The sequence below is a fragment of the Benincasa hispida genome, chromosome 8, assembly GCF_009727055.1.
Source record: "Benincasa hispida cultivar B227 chromosome 8, ASM972705v1, whole genome shotgun sequence".
NCBI classification, from domain to species: domain Eukaryota; kingdom Viridiplantae; phylum Streptophyta; class Magnoliopsida; order Cucurbitales; family Cucurbitaceae; genus Benincasa; species Benincasa hispida.
In genome coordinates, this window is record NC_052356.1 from 34,773,302 (window position 1) to 34,787,613 (window position 14,312).

The following is a 14,312-nucleotide window of genomic DNA, read 5'->3' on the forward strand; positions in this document are numbered from 1 at the left end:
ACTTTTAGGTTTATTGAAATTCTAATAAGAAAAACATCTATTTAATAACACCTTATTGAATTTTCAAAATAAGTTCTATTGTTTACAAATCACGAGTTTTAGGACATAAAACCCAACACCTACATAATTCCCAATGAGTAGGATATCGTCTACATACACACTAATAAAACTACTGAGCTGTTGACGATCTTCTTTGTAGACACAAGGCCCATCAACGTTTTGGTCAAAGCCGTAACATTTGATCGCAGTATCAAACAGAATATTTCAAGATCGAGATGCCTGTTTTAGCCCATAAATGGACCAATTCAGTTTGCAAACTTTTTGCTTTTGACCTTGGCCAATGAATCCCTCGGGCTGCACCATATAAATGGTCTCCTTAAGATTTCCATTCAGAAAGGCCGTCTTGACGTCCATTTGCAAAATCTCATAATCATAATAAGCGGGAATGGACAGGAGAATGTGGATCGACTTTAATATGGAAACAGGTGAGAAAATCTCATCATAGTCGACTCCCTTCACCTGGGTATAACCATTTTCCATAAGTCGAACCTTGAAGGTTTGCACCTTCCCATCGACATCCCGTTTCCTCTTGTAGATCCATTTACATCCTATAGGTCTTACTTGTTGTTCCGCTAGCATATATATGAAATTTAATGCTCATGATGATGCAATACTACTGTTGACTATGTGATAACTAGTTGTAGTTAAGTAGTATTCCCTACGTTGTCACAAGTTTCCTTATGATGAAACAAAGTGTAATTCCATTGACAGTTTCTCGGTATGATCCGAGGTCGAACACGAGGTAAAACGGTATCGGTTATTGCAGTATTTTCATGGTGTATGCGACCGGGTTTTACAATATTTGGATAAATTTGTGTACAGTAAGTAATTACAAGAAAATAAAGGGAATGTAAAGATGAGTTGAAAATACAATAAACCTAAGCTAGATGTATAAGATATAGGTTTTATGTGCAAGATACTAGGATTAGGGCTGGCTATGAAGGCTGTGCAAAGACGTGGGTTGAGACAACAAGTCTCGTGAGTATATTAGAAAAAAAGATAAGTATACAAAACAACGCAAGTTCTTAAGAGGAATAAAGGTATAAATACTGTTCCGCTCTTATCTTGGTGTACACCTCTCGGTGATCGACCGCATCTCCCACATGTCTGCGGTGAAACAGAGTCTAACGTAATGAACGCAAGGTTGCTTCCATGTCTAGAAGTACTACTTGCCTTAGTTAACGCACTCTTCTGACCTTCTCTCCATAGATCAGAATGACATCTTCACTTCTGCTCTCACAGTGAAGATATCGTCTAGCATGCTTTGGCTAAACGTATTTCATAACTTTACTTCACATTAAGTTTTTGGAGTTTTATAGTGCTTATCGAAAAAGTAAGAAAACGTCATAGAGAGAATGAATAATGGGTGAACAAAAAACGACAGAGTATGGTGGATGAAAACTATCGAAACAATTAACATTTCTATTAAGTCTTTGATACATAACGTATGAATATAGAGATGAAGAAAACATGAAATACACAGAAAGGGATAGAACAGATACGATCGAATGCCAATGTCTTGGCACAGATCAATGGAGAACTGATTGCCTGATCTGGTTGGATTGATGATGGGGAGAGCTTCCCTTTCAGGCTTGCTCTATCGGTAGCAGGTGCCTCTGCACAGAACTTCGCTCGTGTATATGGTAGGTTGGATCTGAGATTTACCTTTCGGCCTTATCTCTTCCTCTTCCCAGATTCTTCTCTTTAGCACTCAGCTCAGCCTTTTTTCTCTCTAGATTCTTACATCATTTTTGCCCAGTATCAAATAGCATAATTTTCTCTGAATACGCTAGGGTATTTGTATGAGGAGATCCTTTGACTCCAGCCATGTGGTCCCCACTTGATGGTTAAGGTAATTCCGCATATGGGGGGATATTATTCCTTCTGTTATGAAATCAGACCGTCAAATCTGCACAACCGTTAGTTGTACATGCATCTCAATCTCCCGCTCTCGCATTGCCCATTTGCATCTTTCGATCATAAATTCGCATGCGGTGTTTGTTTTTATTACCGCATGCGGTTGAAGCATAAATCTGGATCGACTATCACATTGTTTCGTTACTTCAATAATTGTCTGTGCAAGGTTGATCGACAGGCACAAATGTGACAGAGATGCGTTGATTAAGTTCTCGTGAGCCTTGGGTGAAAGCGGTGACTTGGTCTTCCTGCAAAACAAAATAAAGTTTGGCATATCCTCCATCTTTTGGCGTTAGTTGGTTTTATTGCAAACATTTATAATTATTGTCATACTGAGTTAATTTTCATACAATTGGCGCAAAATTACTCGCTTTTGGCCGCAATATCTAGATAAGGTGGCATAAATAACTTGTATTTATACAAGTTATCACAACCCCAAATTTAGATATATGCTTGTCCTCAAGCATATCTTCTACTAAGGAAATCATGCTCCAATCCTATCCTATATTTTTGCGAAAATTTTGGTTTCTCAGAATGTTACAATTAGGCATATTCCCCCAACATCACATTTCCCTTCCATCCTTGTTAATTCTTAGCAAGCCTTACTTTATTCTTCTATGTAACAAAACCCTGCTCAAAGACACTTTTCTAGTTTTCAAAGTAGAATGTTTATCTTTTCTTTGTCAAAACAACTTGATGTATCTATATGCTGCAAGCAAAATCTTGCATCATTTATTCATTTAGGGACATTTAGCCATGGTTACAACCTTCATTTTGGCTTGTCCCCACAGGTTTTCTGCGAACATCCAACTACGGTGGTGTGTAAGTTTCAACTTTAACTCATGATATTCAGAGGAGTTGTCCCTAGCCTTCTTTTTCTCTCTCTCTTTTTTTTTTTTTTTTTTTTTTTGTTTATGCTACAATTGGTGCTTGGTAACCCACCTCGTTTTGGCTTGCTTGCTACGGGTGTCATACGAACATCCAAATACGAGCAGGCTTCTTTCACAACTAAAACTCTTATCAGGTCGGTGGGAACAGTTTATTTTGAAATTTTCCTTGCGTTGACATGGAGTTTTGAATTTTTTTTTTTTTTTTTGAGATGAATGCTAAGAACAAAAACGACACATATTTTCTTTGAATATTGCATACTTTTGAGTTCATCTGCTTAGACCTTCCCCACCCCCAAATTTAAAGATGAGCAAGGTTCTCATTGCGTTGTTTGGATAGACTAGACAAACACTTAGAAGAAAATTTCAAAAAGAAGGTTTGAGCAGAACTTTGAAAGATAAAAGGTACAGTAATGGTAAACTAAGAGTTAACTAAGTGTTAGTCAGAATCTACTAAGTATGAGAAATGTTTCTAAGTATCACACATAATACATCATAGCAATGCAATGAAGATTGTAAAAATACAAGAGTAAAAATGAAACACAAATTAACAAAGGAAGATAAAGAGAGAGGCACAGGCAAAAAGTTGAGAGAATCATGTACTTTGATTGTATTGAATATTAACAAAGTATGCGAATAATTACAAATGATTGCAAAATAATTTGATCTATGCCTGTACATGGGTCAAAGAATTTTGTTAAGTTACAAAAATAAAAGAATGAAATATAATGAAAGAATGGTTGCATCAAAACTCAAATTAAAGAATGAAAAAAAAATTAAGGTTGTGGACTTGGAGGATCTGGTGGAGGATATTGAGGCGTTGTAGTAGAGTCATCGTTAAATAATAAGTGCTACCTTAAGTGTGGAGGCACCATCAGACCATGCAGATAAGCGGTCAAGAAATTGAAGTACTCTTTGTTGCACTCCGCTATCTGTCATTGGTGTTGAAAAATCCGATGCATGTTGCGCTGGATATTGATGAGTGCTTCTCTTGAGGTTGCAGCACTGCGCTGAATCTCATCAATGCGCTCCATTGTGACCTCAAAACAATTGGTGAAGAAGATATGCTGTTGAATGATAAGGTCTTGCTGTTGGGCAAAGAGGCTTCTCATCTTAGCTAACTCAGCAGCTAAAAAGGTGGAGGCTAGTGGCGCTTGCGAAGTTTCGCCAGCATCGCTTTGAGGTTGGGCAGATGCGCCTTCGCCCAAAGCGTGTGGGTCATCAACTTGCGACGGTGTGGTGGTGGGGTGCGGCGATGAAGTTGTTGGGGAAGATGGGGCTGCTGGTTGAGTGGGAGAGTTGAGGGTAAGGGGAAGGTGGATAAGATGCTCATGAAGAGGGGAGGAGGGCTGCCCTAGCAGGATTGAAGGGCTGAGAGATCTAATAACTAACGAACGAGGCCTTTTGGATAAAGGTTCATGCAGTGGTGATTCAAGAACCTTTTCTTTTAATTTATCTTCTCCTCGTCTCCTTTTTGGTCTGGGTTCATGCGAAAAATTCAAATTGATCGTAGGCCTTTTTGCCGGCAACTCCGGGAAATACGGGGAATCTTTGAGGAGCAGCCTTAGAATTTTGATATTGATGAGGCCGTGGACTTCTGTCATGGGTTCTTCATCAATGCCTACACTTGCACTTAGGCACAAACTCGAGACTATCCACGGAAAGAAATGTTGCCCTCGTATGTGTCCCACTAATGCCCTGATCTGCCCTGCGATCAATCTTCCTATATCGATGGGGATGCCGCGCATAATACAATATGTGGCTATCACCCGATCCCTTGATACTATTCTGTTGTGTTATTGGGAGCAACCGCTTCTTGACCAAGTAAACCTAGAGCCTTCCCTCCGATAGCAAAGACTTCGATTCCAGCGGGCAGATGCCTCTTGAGGAGACTGTCCATCTTGTTCCTGGTTGTGTCAATACCCTCAGTGCGTCATTCATCATTTCTTCTGAAGGATTATTAATAATATTGTTCCCTGGTACCTCAGGATGATCCTTCATCTAAAAAAGTTCATTTATTTCCCTTGCGCTAAAGAATACTGTAGTTCCCCTGAAAGTCACAGCATCTCTATTCCCATGCAGACACCCTCGATAGTAATCCTGCACTACCTGAGGTATAATGATGGATGAGCATTGATAGAAAGTGTCCTACCCATGCTCCACAATCATACTCGTAATGAGATCAGGTAGTGGGGTCGGCGCAGGGTAAAAACCTATTTCGATTAGCATATCATCATTCTCTTTTCTCTTCACTAATCGCTTCTTAGTCGTTACGGGCTCACTGATCTCTGTTGGGTCTTTGCTTTGCACTTGTGCAAGGCGGGCTACTTTTCTTTCCCTCTTTTCCTGTTCCTTGCGTCGTTCTTCTTTCTTGCGCTCGACGAGTTCTTGCCTTTGCTTTTATATAAGCGTTTTAGGTTGCCTTCGCACTTCCTCCTCTTTTCTTCTTTCAACAGCCTTTCCTCCTCTTCCTTCTTCCTCCTTTCTTTTTCTTCTGCTTCCCTCTCTTCTCTCTCAAACTTTTCTTCAAATTGCTCAGAGGCCAGCAATAGGCGCTGATCCTCTTCATTTTTTCGAATCCTTTTCAGATGGGCAAGCTCGTTATTACTCTTCATTTCTTCAAATTCTATTCTTCTTTTTCTACTTCCTTTTACGATGATGATCTTGCCACGCTCCATCTTTTCTTGCTTCTCTTCTTCTGCTTTTCTTTTTCTCTCTTCTTCTTCTAAAGTTCACACTAGTTGCTGAGGGTCGATGTCAGACCCTCGCGGCGCATTCTCCTTGCGACGCCACATCAGGGGGGTTCCCTCTGGTTTTTCACCTTCGTCTGTTGCAACCAGTTGCGTTTCTTCATATTGCGGTGGCTTCATTGGTTGTGCCATTTCCTCCTGATCCTCCCTTATGAAGGTTGACTCTCCATCATTCTCAGGGCTCGCAGCCCTCTGCTTCACTTTTTCTTCTTCTCTTAGGTGCCTCTTCTCCCTCCGATGCAATTTTCTCTCTTCCTTCTCATCCTTTCTCTTCTTCTTGGCCTCTTCATCTTCGTCATCATCCTTTTTATCTTTGTTCTTTCTCGACTTGCAATGATGCGATGATTCCGCCTTCCCATCCTTATGCCCCCTACTCTTCTTCTTCTTCTTTTCTTCCTTCTCTGCCTCAGTTGCCTTCTCTGTACCTGCAGCCTTCAACTTCTCTATTAGGGCCTCTTCTGGAACTACTTCTCTTGCGACCTCCTCCATCGCAACGGCAAGCATTGTAACGCAACTTCTACTTCTTTGGCCTCTTCAATTGCGATTTCAGTTTCTTCCTATTCAACGATCGTAATCTTCTCTTCTTTCACCACTGCTCCCACCACTTCTTCCACTACCACTATTCCATCCTTCATGGTTTCCTCCACCGCAACCACCGTCTCCTCCTCTGTAGGCAGTGGCTGGTTTACAACCCCTGCCTTGGGCAATCCTCCTCCTTGTTCCAGAGTACTTAAGATATTACCAAATATCTCCTTGTCGTCTCGCCGTTCACTTTCAGTTGAGACAGACGAAGTTGGGGTTGGCAAATTTTCAGTGCTTCCTCCTTTTTGGAAAACAAGAGGCCTAACAGCCAAGAAGTTTCTTCAGGGTCTTCCAGTGGGTCTTGGGGCAGAACGTGCTTGGGCTGCAAGTCGGTGACAAGCAGCCAAGAATGCTGCCTCTCGCATGGCTGCTTGGTCAGGGACAGAAGTTGAAGCTGATTGGTTTAAAGCTTGATCGACCATTGAAACGGATTCGAAAGAAAAGGGGTTTTGAGAATTTAGGGATTTTTGGGAGAGAAAAACTCTGTGAGCAAAATGCCAGGGTTTTGGGTTGTGGGTAAAGAAATTCCAACGAAGGGGAAAAGCCTATTTATAGGTTGAGTTGTGGTGGGGCCCAATGTGATTTGCGCGGCGACTGGCCTCAGGCAGTCCAACAGGCGCGTCATTCCACCTCCCGAATTTATGAAATTTTTTGAAAAACATCCTTTCGTCTGCAAAGCCTTGAATGCTCGAAGATTCGAATCGTTTGGACTTCCTTCCGCACTACCAAACACATTTTCTTTAATATTTTATTTGAATGGATGCAAGATCAGTTATAACGCATCGCGTCCATTAATGCAACTGTACTTTTGCCGAAGACGGGCAACAACATATATGCCCCCGCAACACACCTCTTAATTGACACATTTCTGGAGGCTGCCTCAACATAGTGCATTCGACCAAGGATGGGCAAAAGATATATGTGAGCGCAACGCACCTTTCAACTTAATACAGTTGAATCAGGTGATCGCAATGCATTCCTAGTATGTTTAGGATGTGTCCATTATCATTTTGCTCTCTGATTTATTACCTTATCTCTTTATATATTTTTCTCTCATTAATTAATTTTCTTCATAACTCAATCATTCACAAATAAATGCTCAAACACTAACTACAAAAAAATTAAATGCTAGAATGAATTAAATGCACTAAAATAACATAAGAATAAAGTTCGAAGCGTCAAATGTTCGTATTAAATGATTTAGAAAAAAAAATGATTCAGGAATTAAAGGAGAAATTTAATGAACCATAGTAAATGTGTTTTCGAGATATGGACCGAAGATATGTGCTGTCCTTGGATGATCACAGTCCACATCTCCGCAGGCAGTCTACCTTGCCTGCTCAATTTCTTCACGGACATTGCTCTTTCCCTGCTGATCCTGAAGCTTCTGAATTGCTAGCAGTGTTCTTGGTGCACGATTTCTCAGCTCTGACGCCAGCTGGCCCACTTGGATCTCCAAATTTCTTATAGAGGATGCTTGGGCCTACATCACCGTATCATTCTTGTCCATGTACTGTTTCAGCAGAGCCTCCAACGATCTTTCTGGGGCATTTGATGATGATGAGGGTTGCTGGTTCTGCGATCTCAATTGCCCCTAATTATGGCGAAATGGAGGATTTCCCTTGCTGCCCCCTTGATGGTTTATCGGCCCCCCTAGGTTGGGATTGCCACCCTATCCGAAGTTAGGATGACTCCTCTAGCCTGGGTTGTAGGTGTTGCTGAAGGGATTATTATGAATGACACACAACTGCTGCATGTTTAATGGACAATTATTAGCCCCGTGAGCCCCTCCACAATTAACGCAACCAATTGCGGCCACTTGAGCCGGTGCAACGGGTTGCGCTGATTGTGGAGCAATGGCTCCTTGATTAATGGCCATTGACTGGAGGATGGAGGTAACAGTGGCCATCTGAGCGGCCAATGTAGTCATTGTCTCTACTAAGACAACGACTGTTTCACCTTTCTTTCTTTCATTTCCTCGTCCCCCATACCCGTCATCGATCCAGTCATCCATATTCTACGATATGCGGTCGAGGATGACCTTGGCCTTGGTGTAGGTTTTGTCCATAAATCCTCCTGCAGCGGAGGTGTCAACAATAGCCTGTGTTGCTCTGTTCAGGCAATTATAAAAAGTCTCCATCAAGACGCAATCGGGAATCCCGATATGCGGGCAGTTCTTCACCAATCTTCTAAATCGCACCCAGACGGTGCTCAGGGTCTCATTTTCCTTTTGCTCAAAGTTCAGCACATCCTGTCTCTTATACACATCTAGATGTGTATAAGAGACAGCACCTAGACGGTGCTCAGGGTCTCATTTTTCATCTGCTCGAAGTTCAGCACGTCCTTTCGTCCTTTTGAGTCTGTCTCTTATACACATCTAGATGTGTATAAGAGACAGGTGGGAATGCGGGTCTTCACCTTGCAGACCACCAAATTGCCCTATGTTCTGGATCATTTGCAGCATGATCGACTTGATCTCAAATCGGGCATTTTCCTTGACAGTCGGCCTTGAGATTCCAGGCGAAAAGTCGTATAAATTTGGCGCCACATAATTTCTCATTGGGATGTTGTGATCGGCTGCCAAGAATACAGATCCTGGGCCGGTCGAACAACCCCTTGATTCAACTCAGGCACCGCATCGCTATTATTTGCTATCGCTGCCTTGTTCCGCCTGTTCCTATTTTGGCGTATCCTCACGTGGAAGTTCGCTCGATCTCAGGGTTAGCAAAAAATTCTGGTTCAGCACTAGAACTCATACACCGTCAGGCTGCTCTCCACGTTAAACAGCCAGTACAATGAGATCTGTCCTGCAAAACACCAAAAAAAACACTCAAATAATAAACGATGACCAGTTAGTTCCCTGGCAATGGCACCATAAACTTGTTGTTCCGTTAACGTATATATGAAATTTAATGCTCATGATGATGCAATACTACTGCTGACTATGCGATAACTAGTTGTACTTAAGTAGTATGCCCTACGTTGTCACAAGTTTCCTTACGATGAAACCAAGTGTAATTCCATCGCAAGTTTCTCGGTATGATCCAAGATCGAACACGGGAAAAAACGATGCCGGTTATTGTGGTATTTTCATGGTGTATGCGATCGAGTTTTACAATATTTGGATAAATTTGTGTACAGTAAGTAATTACAAGAAAATAAAGGAAATGTAAAGATGCGTTGAAAATACAATAAACCTAAGCTAGATGTATAAGATACAGGTTTTATGTGCAAGATACTAGGATGAGGGCTGACTGTGAAGGCTGTGCAAGGATGTGGGTTGCGACGGCAAGTCTCGTGAGTAGATTAGAAAAGAAAGATAAGTATACAAAACAACGCAAGTTCTTAAGAGGAATAAAGGTACAAATACTGTTCCGTTCTTGGCGTACATCTCTCGGTGATCAGCCGCGTCTCCCACATGTCTGCGGTGAAACAGAGTCTAACGTAATAAACGCAAGGTTGCTTCCATGTCTGGAAGTACTACTTGCTTTAGTTAACGCACTCGTCTAACCTTCTCTGGATAGATCAGAATGACATCTTCACTTCTGCTCTCACAAGTGAAGATGTCGTCTAGCATGCTTTAACTAAACGTATTTCATAACTTTACATCACATTAAGTTCTTGGAGTTTCATAGTGCTTATCGAAAGAGTAAGAAAACGTCATGGAGAGAATGAATAATAGGTGAACGAAAACAGACAGAGTATGGTAGATGAAAACTATTGAAACAATTAACATTTCTATTAAGTGCTTGATACATAATGTATGTTAGAGATGAAGAAAACATGAAATACACAGAAAGGGATAGAACAGATACGATCGAATGCCAATGTCTTGGCACAGATCAATAGAGAACTGCTTGCCGGATCTGGTTGGATTGATGATAGGGAGAGCTTCCCTTTCAGGCTTGCTCTACCGGTAGCAGGTGCCTCTGCACAGAACTTCGCTCGGGTATATGGCAGGTTGGATTTTAGATTTACCTTTCGGCCTTATCTCTTCCTCTTCCTGGATTCTTCTCTTTAGCACTCAGCTCAGTGCTTTTTCTCTCTAGAGCCTTACATCATTTTTGCCTAGTATCAAATAGCATAATTTTCTCTGAATATGCTGAGGTATTTATAGGAGGAGATCCTTTGACTCCGGCCATGTGGTCCTCAGTTGATGGTTAAAGGAATTCCGCAGATGGGGGGATATTATTCCTTCTGTTATGAAATCAGACCGTCAAATCTGCATAACCGTTAGTTGTACATGCATCTCAATCTCTCGCTCTCGCGTTGCCCATTTGCATCTTTTGATCATAGATTCGCATGCTGTGTTTGTTTTTATTACCGCATGTGGTTGAAGCATAAATCTGGATCGACTATCGCATTGCGCCGTTACTTCAATAATTATCTGTGCAAGGTTGATCGACGGAAGCAATTGTGATAGAGATGCGTTGATTAAGTTCTCACGAGCCTTGGGTGCAAGCGGTGACTTGGTCTTCCTGCAAAACAGAATAAAGTTTGGTGTATCCTCCATCTTTTGGCGTTAATGAGTTTTATTGCAAACATTTATAATTATTGTCATACTGAGTTAATTTTCATACAATTGGTGCATAATTACTCACTTTTGGCCGCAATATCTAGATAAGGTGGCATAAATAACTTGTATTTCTACAAGTTATCATTACCCTATCAAGCTAATCTACAAGATCCAACACTGAGTTGAAGTACATCGACTCCATCTCGAGATCCATGTATTTGACCCTTCATCCCGGTCAACATCCTTCATTGCCTTCTCATAAGACAACAGATCCTCAACATCGCCATCGGCCACCATAGCCAGCATTTTCGTGAAACCTAGATAGCGAATAGGTGGGTTCACAATCCTCCCACTGCGTCGAGGTTCCCTCAACTCTTGAGGTGGAATCGACCTACCAGATGAACTATCATAAAAACTCTTGCTGATGAAGCAAGTCCTTCAATAACTCTTGTTGAAGTTTCAGTAGTTTCGTTGGAAAGCTCACGTAACACGACTTTACTACATGGACTGTGCTCCCTAATCTGATCCTTCTCTAGGAAAGTAGCGATCATGGAAATAAACACCCTATTTTTCGACGGATCATATAAATAACCCCCTCGTGTACCTTTAAGGTAGCCTATAAAGAGGCATAACCTTCCGTTGCATAAATAAACATACCCATACCTAGAGTAATCATCAGTAAAACTGATAAAATACTCATAGCCTCCCCTGGCTCACACATTCATAGGACCACAGAGGCTAGAATGTACCAACTCTAGATGCTCTTTGACTCGATAACCTTTTCCAGTAAAAGGCCTTTTAATCATCTTACCCTCAAGGCAAGATTCGCACACCGATAAACAATTTTATTCTAACTGACTTAGAAGGCCATTCTTCACCAACCTCTCAATCCTATTGAGATTGGTATGCTCTAATAAAAGGTGCCAAAGTTAGGAATTTTCTTTTGGAGAAATACATTGACGTTTAGATTGAGCTACGACAGTTTTAAACATCTCTATGTTATGGAGGGAACTTAAGACTAACGGTCTTAGCACATGCAAGTTATTTTTCAGTTTAGCTATACAATTCTCAACTCCATCTTTATGAATAAACACTTTATCCACATTGAAATTAAAAGTATATTTATATTGTAACAGACACTTTACAGAAATTAAGTTCCTTTTCAACTCAGGAACTAGAAATACATCTTCTAAAACAAGAAATCTATTCTGTAAAGATAACTGGATTCCTCCCACTGCCACAGCTGAGACGACGTGCCTGGTGCCTACTCCAATCGTCATCTCACCAGCTTTCTGCTGGCCTGCCAGGATCTAATCCCCTGAAAAGAAGAATAAATGTGATTAGTGGCGCCCGAATCGATTATCCAGGCAAAATCATCATTCTCTACCAAACAAGTTTCTAACACTAGTAAATCATATTTAACTTTGTTCGCCCTTGCCTTAGCCTTGGCTGCCTTTCTTTCCTTCAGATAGCAAGGAGTTTTTCTCTTCCAATATCCATCCTGGTTGCAGTGGAAACATTTTTCTTTGTCAACCGATGTCGGACGCCTATCCCTCTGGGTGACAGGTGGCGGGTTAGCAGGTGTCTCCCCTTTCCCCTTACCACCCTTCTTCTTCTTCCTCTTTCCAAAGTTAGAAGTAGAATGTGTAGAATTTGTCCTTCAAGTCAAACCTCGATGGAACGTCTTTGAAGATGAAGCAACATTTGCCTCACGTCCCTCTTCTCCTTACTTTTCAATAAGGATTGTAAGGGTATATTCCACTTTGTTAAGAATCACATTGCTAACAAAGTGGAGGAAGCTTTCCGACAATGAAGATTATGCTAACCTGACCGTCCTTATCAATTCTAGACCCATTCATCTCTACCACATTGAAGTGGACCATCAAATTAAGCACATGTTCATGAACTGAGGTGTCTTCCTCCATTTTGGAGTTGAAGATGTATTTTAGAGCCTCGTGCTTGAGCTATCTAGACGGTCGTCCGAACATCCTCTGCAGGGACTCCATGATCTCACACGCTGAGACCATGGGCTCATGCTTCTTGGCTAACACGTCGCTAAGATATAGACTCGGGCCTTCAAGTTCACCTATGTCCATCGCTCGTACGTCTCCTAAACATTTCGAGCGGCGTTTGAAGCTGAATAAGAGAATAGACCTCCATAAGGGCGAACATGAGATCCTCGATGATTAGTATCGTCGTGATCATATGTTTCCAACTAGAATAATTGTCGTCAATTAACTTTTCAGCGCTTGCAAAGCAATAGTCGATGTAGCCATTTTTAAAACCGTTGCTGAAAAATGAGTAAACTTTTATAAGTCTTTGCTTAAACTATATTAACACCAATTAGTTTTAGCAAAATAGTTTCCAAGTACTTGAAGTAATAAGACTTCTATTTTGCGATGATGCTCCAACGAGGCAGGACAAATATCACTGGTGGGGTGATCAGATGCCCCTTCACTGGGATCAGACATTCTCAACCATTAGGTAGAACCAAATTTTGGAACAGAACCTCACAGCCACGATATTTTTGGTTTAGAACTATCACCGTTAACATTCCGCATAAGTGTAACCCCTCATTTTCGGCCCCAGAGTCCCGTCCTAATGCGCCCAATGTAGGGAAAAGGCAGATTAGGACAAGAGACTAAGTAACTTTATCCTATACAGGAGATCAAATAAAGAAACGCACAAAACTGCCATCCTATAGGGGACACTCCCAGGGTGCCTCAAGGCGATGCACAGAAACTTTAGTTAACCTAATGAGAGAGACCATGAGATATATTGTCAACTTCCTGCTCCCACTTACTATGAACATTCTCTCTATCCACCTTGATATTGACCTATCCAAACACCATCCTTTAGAAGACACTTCTAGGATGCCATGAGGCGGAGGGTAGATCTCATGGTGTGGGCAATTAAAGGGAGAAACGCGAGAGGTTTAAATGAAGCACCAGATGCCTCAAGTACCTTCCACTGAATGTTCTACCTAGGGGTTCATTAATCTAGACAATTCGGCTATTGATTTTAGTCTAAGTCATTTTAATCCGCTTAAAAACAACTTTTGTCTTTGAAATAAAAACAAGTTCAAGTAGTCACATTAAACTCTTTAATAGACTGTCCTTAACTTGCATGCATGCATCAACTCTATCTAATTCACCTTTCTAGGTAGGTTCCCAGGTAGGGATATTTCGTTTCCGTCACTTTAAATACCCCAACCTAGACAGAACCCGCTTTAGACAAAAGGTACCTTATAGATAGATTTGCTACACTTTAACCTTTTATTAGTCAATTTAATCCTATTAAATTGATTAAAAGATTAAAGCATAAGGTTGCTAATCATATAAGAACAGTGATCTTAGGTCTATCTCATCCAAGTTTTAAAACAATTTTAAAACCCTGATTTAAAACTAAGTTGTCATGCATGTCTTTCTTATAGATTTTAGTTCTCATTTCTTTATAACCTTTATAAAAGAAACAACTAAAACCATACATTTCCACACAACGAGGTATTTATAACTCTTATAAATTTAACCTATGTGTCATGCTACATACAATATCCGGTCATTACTATACATAACTTTTATGTACTAGTAACAAACCAAG

The 14,312-nt window shown here is 41.0% G+C and overlaps 1 protein-coding gene across 1 annotated transcript; it reads right to left on the reverse strand.

Annotated features, from left to right (window-relative positions):
- Positions 1 to 5,596: 5,596 nt before the first annotated feature.
- LOC120084027 (protein SREK1IP1-like) lies at positions 5,597 to 6,103 on the reverse strand. Its single transcript, XM_039039930.1, has one exon. The coding sequence runs from the start codon at positions 6,101 to 6,103 to the stop codon at positions 5,597 to 5,599; it is 507 nt and encodes a 168-aa protein (XP_038895858.1).
- Positions 6,104 to 14,312: the final 8,209 nt, after the last annotated feature.

Coding starts and splice junctions, on each gene's coding strand:
- LOC120084027 (XM_039039930.1), bottom strand. CDS start 6,103: ATGGAGGAGGTCGCAAGAGAAGTAGTTCCAGAAGAGGCCCTAATAGAG.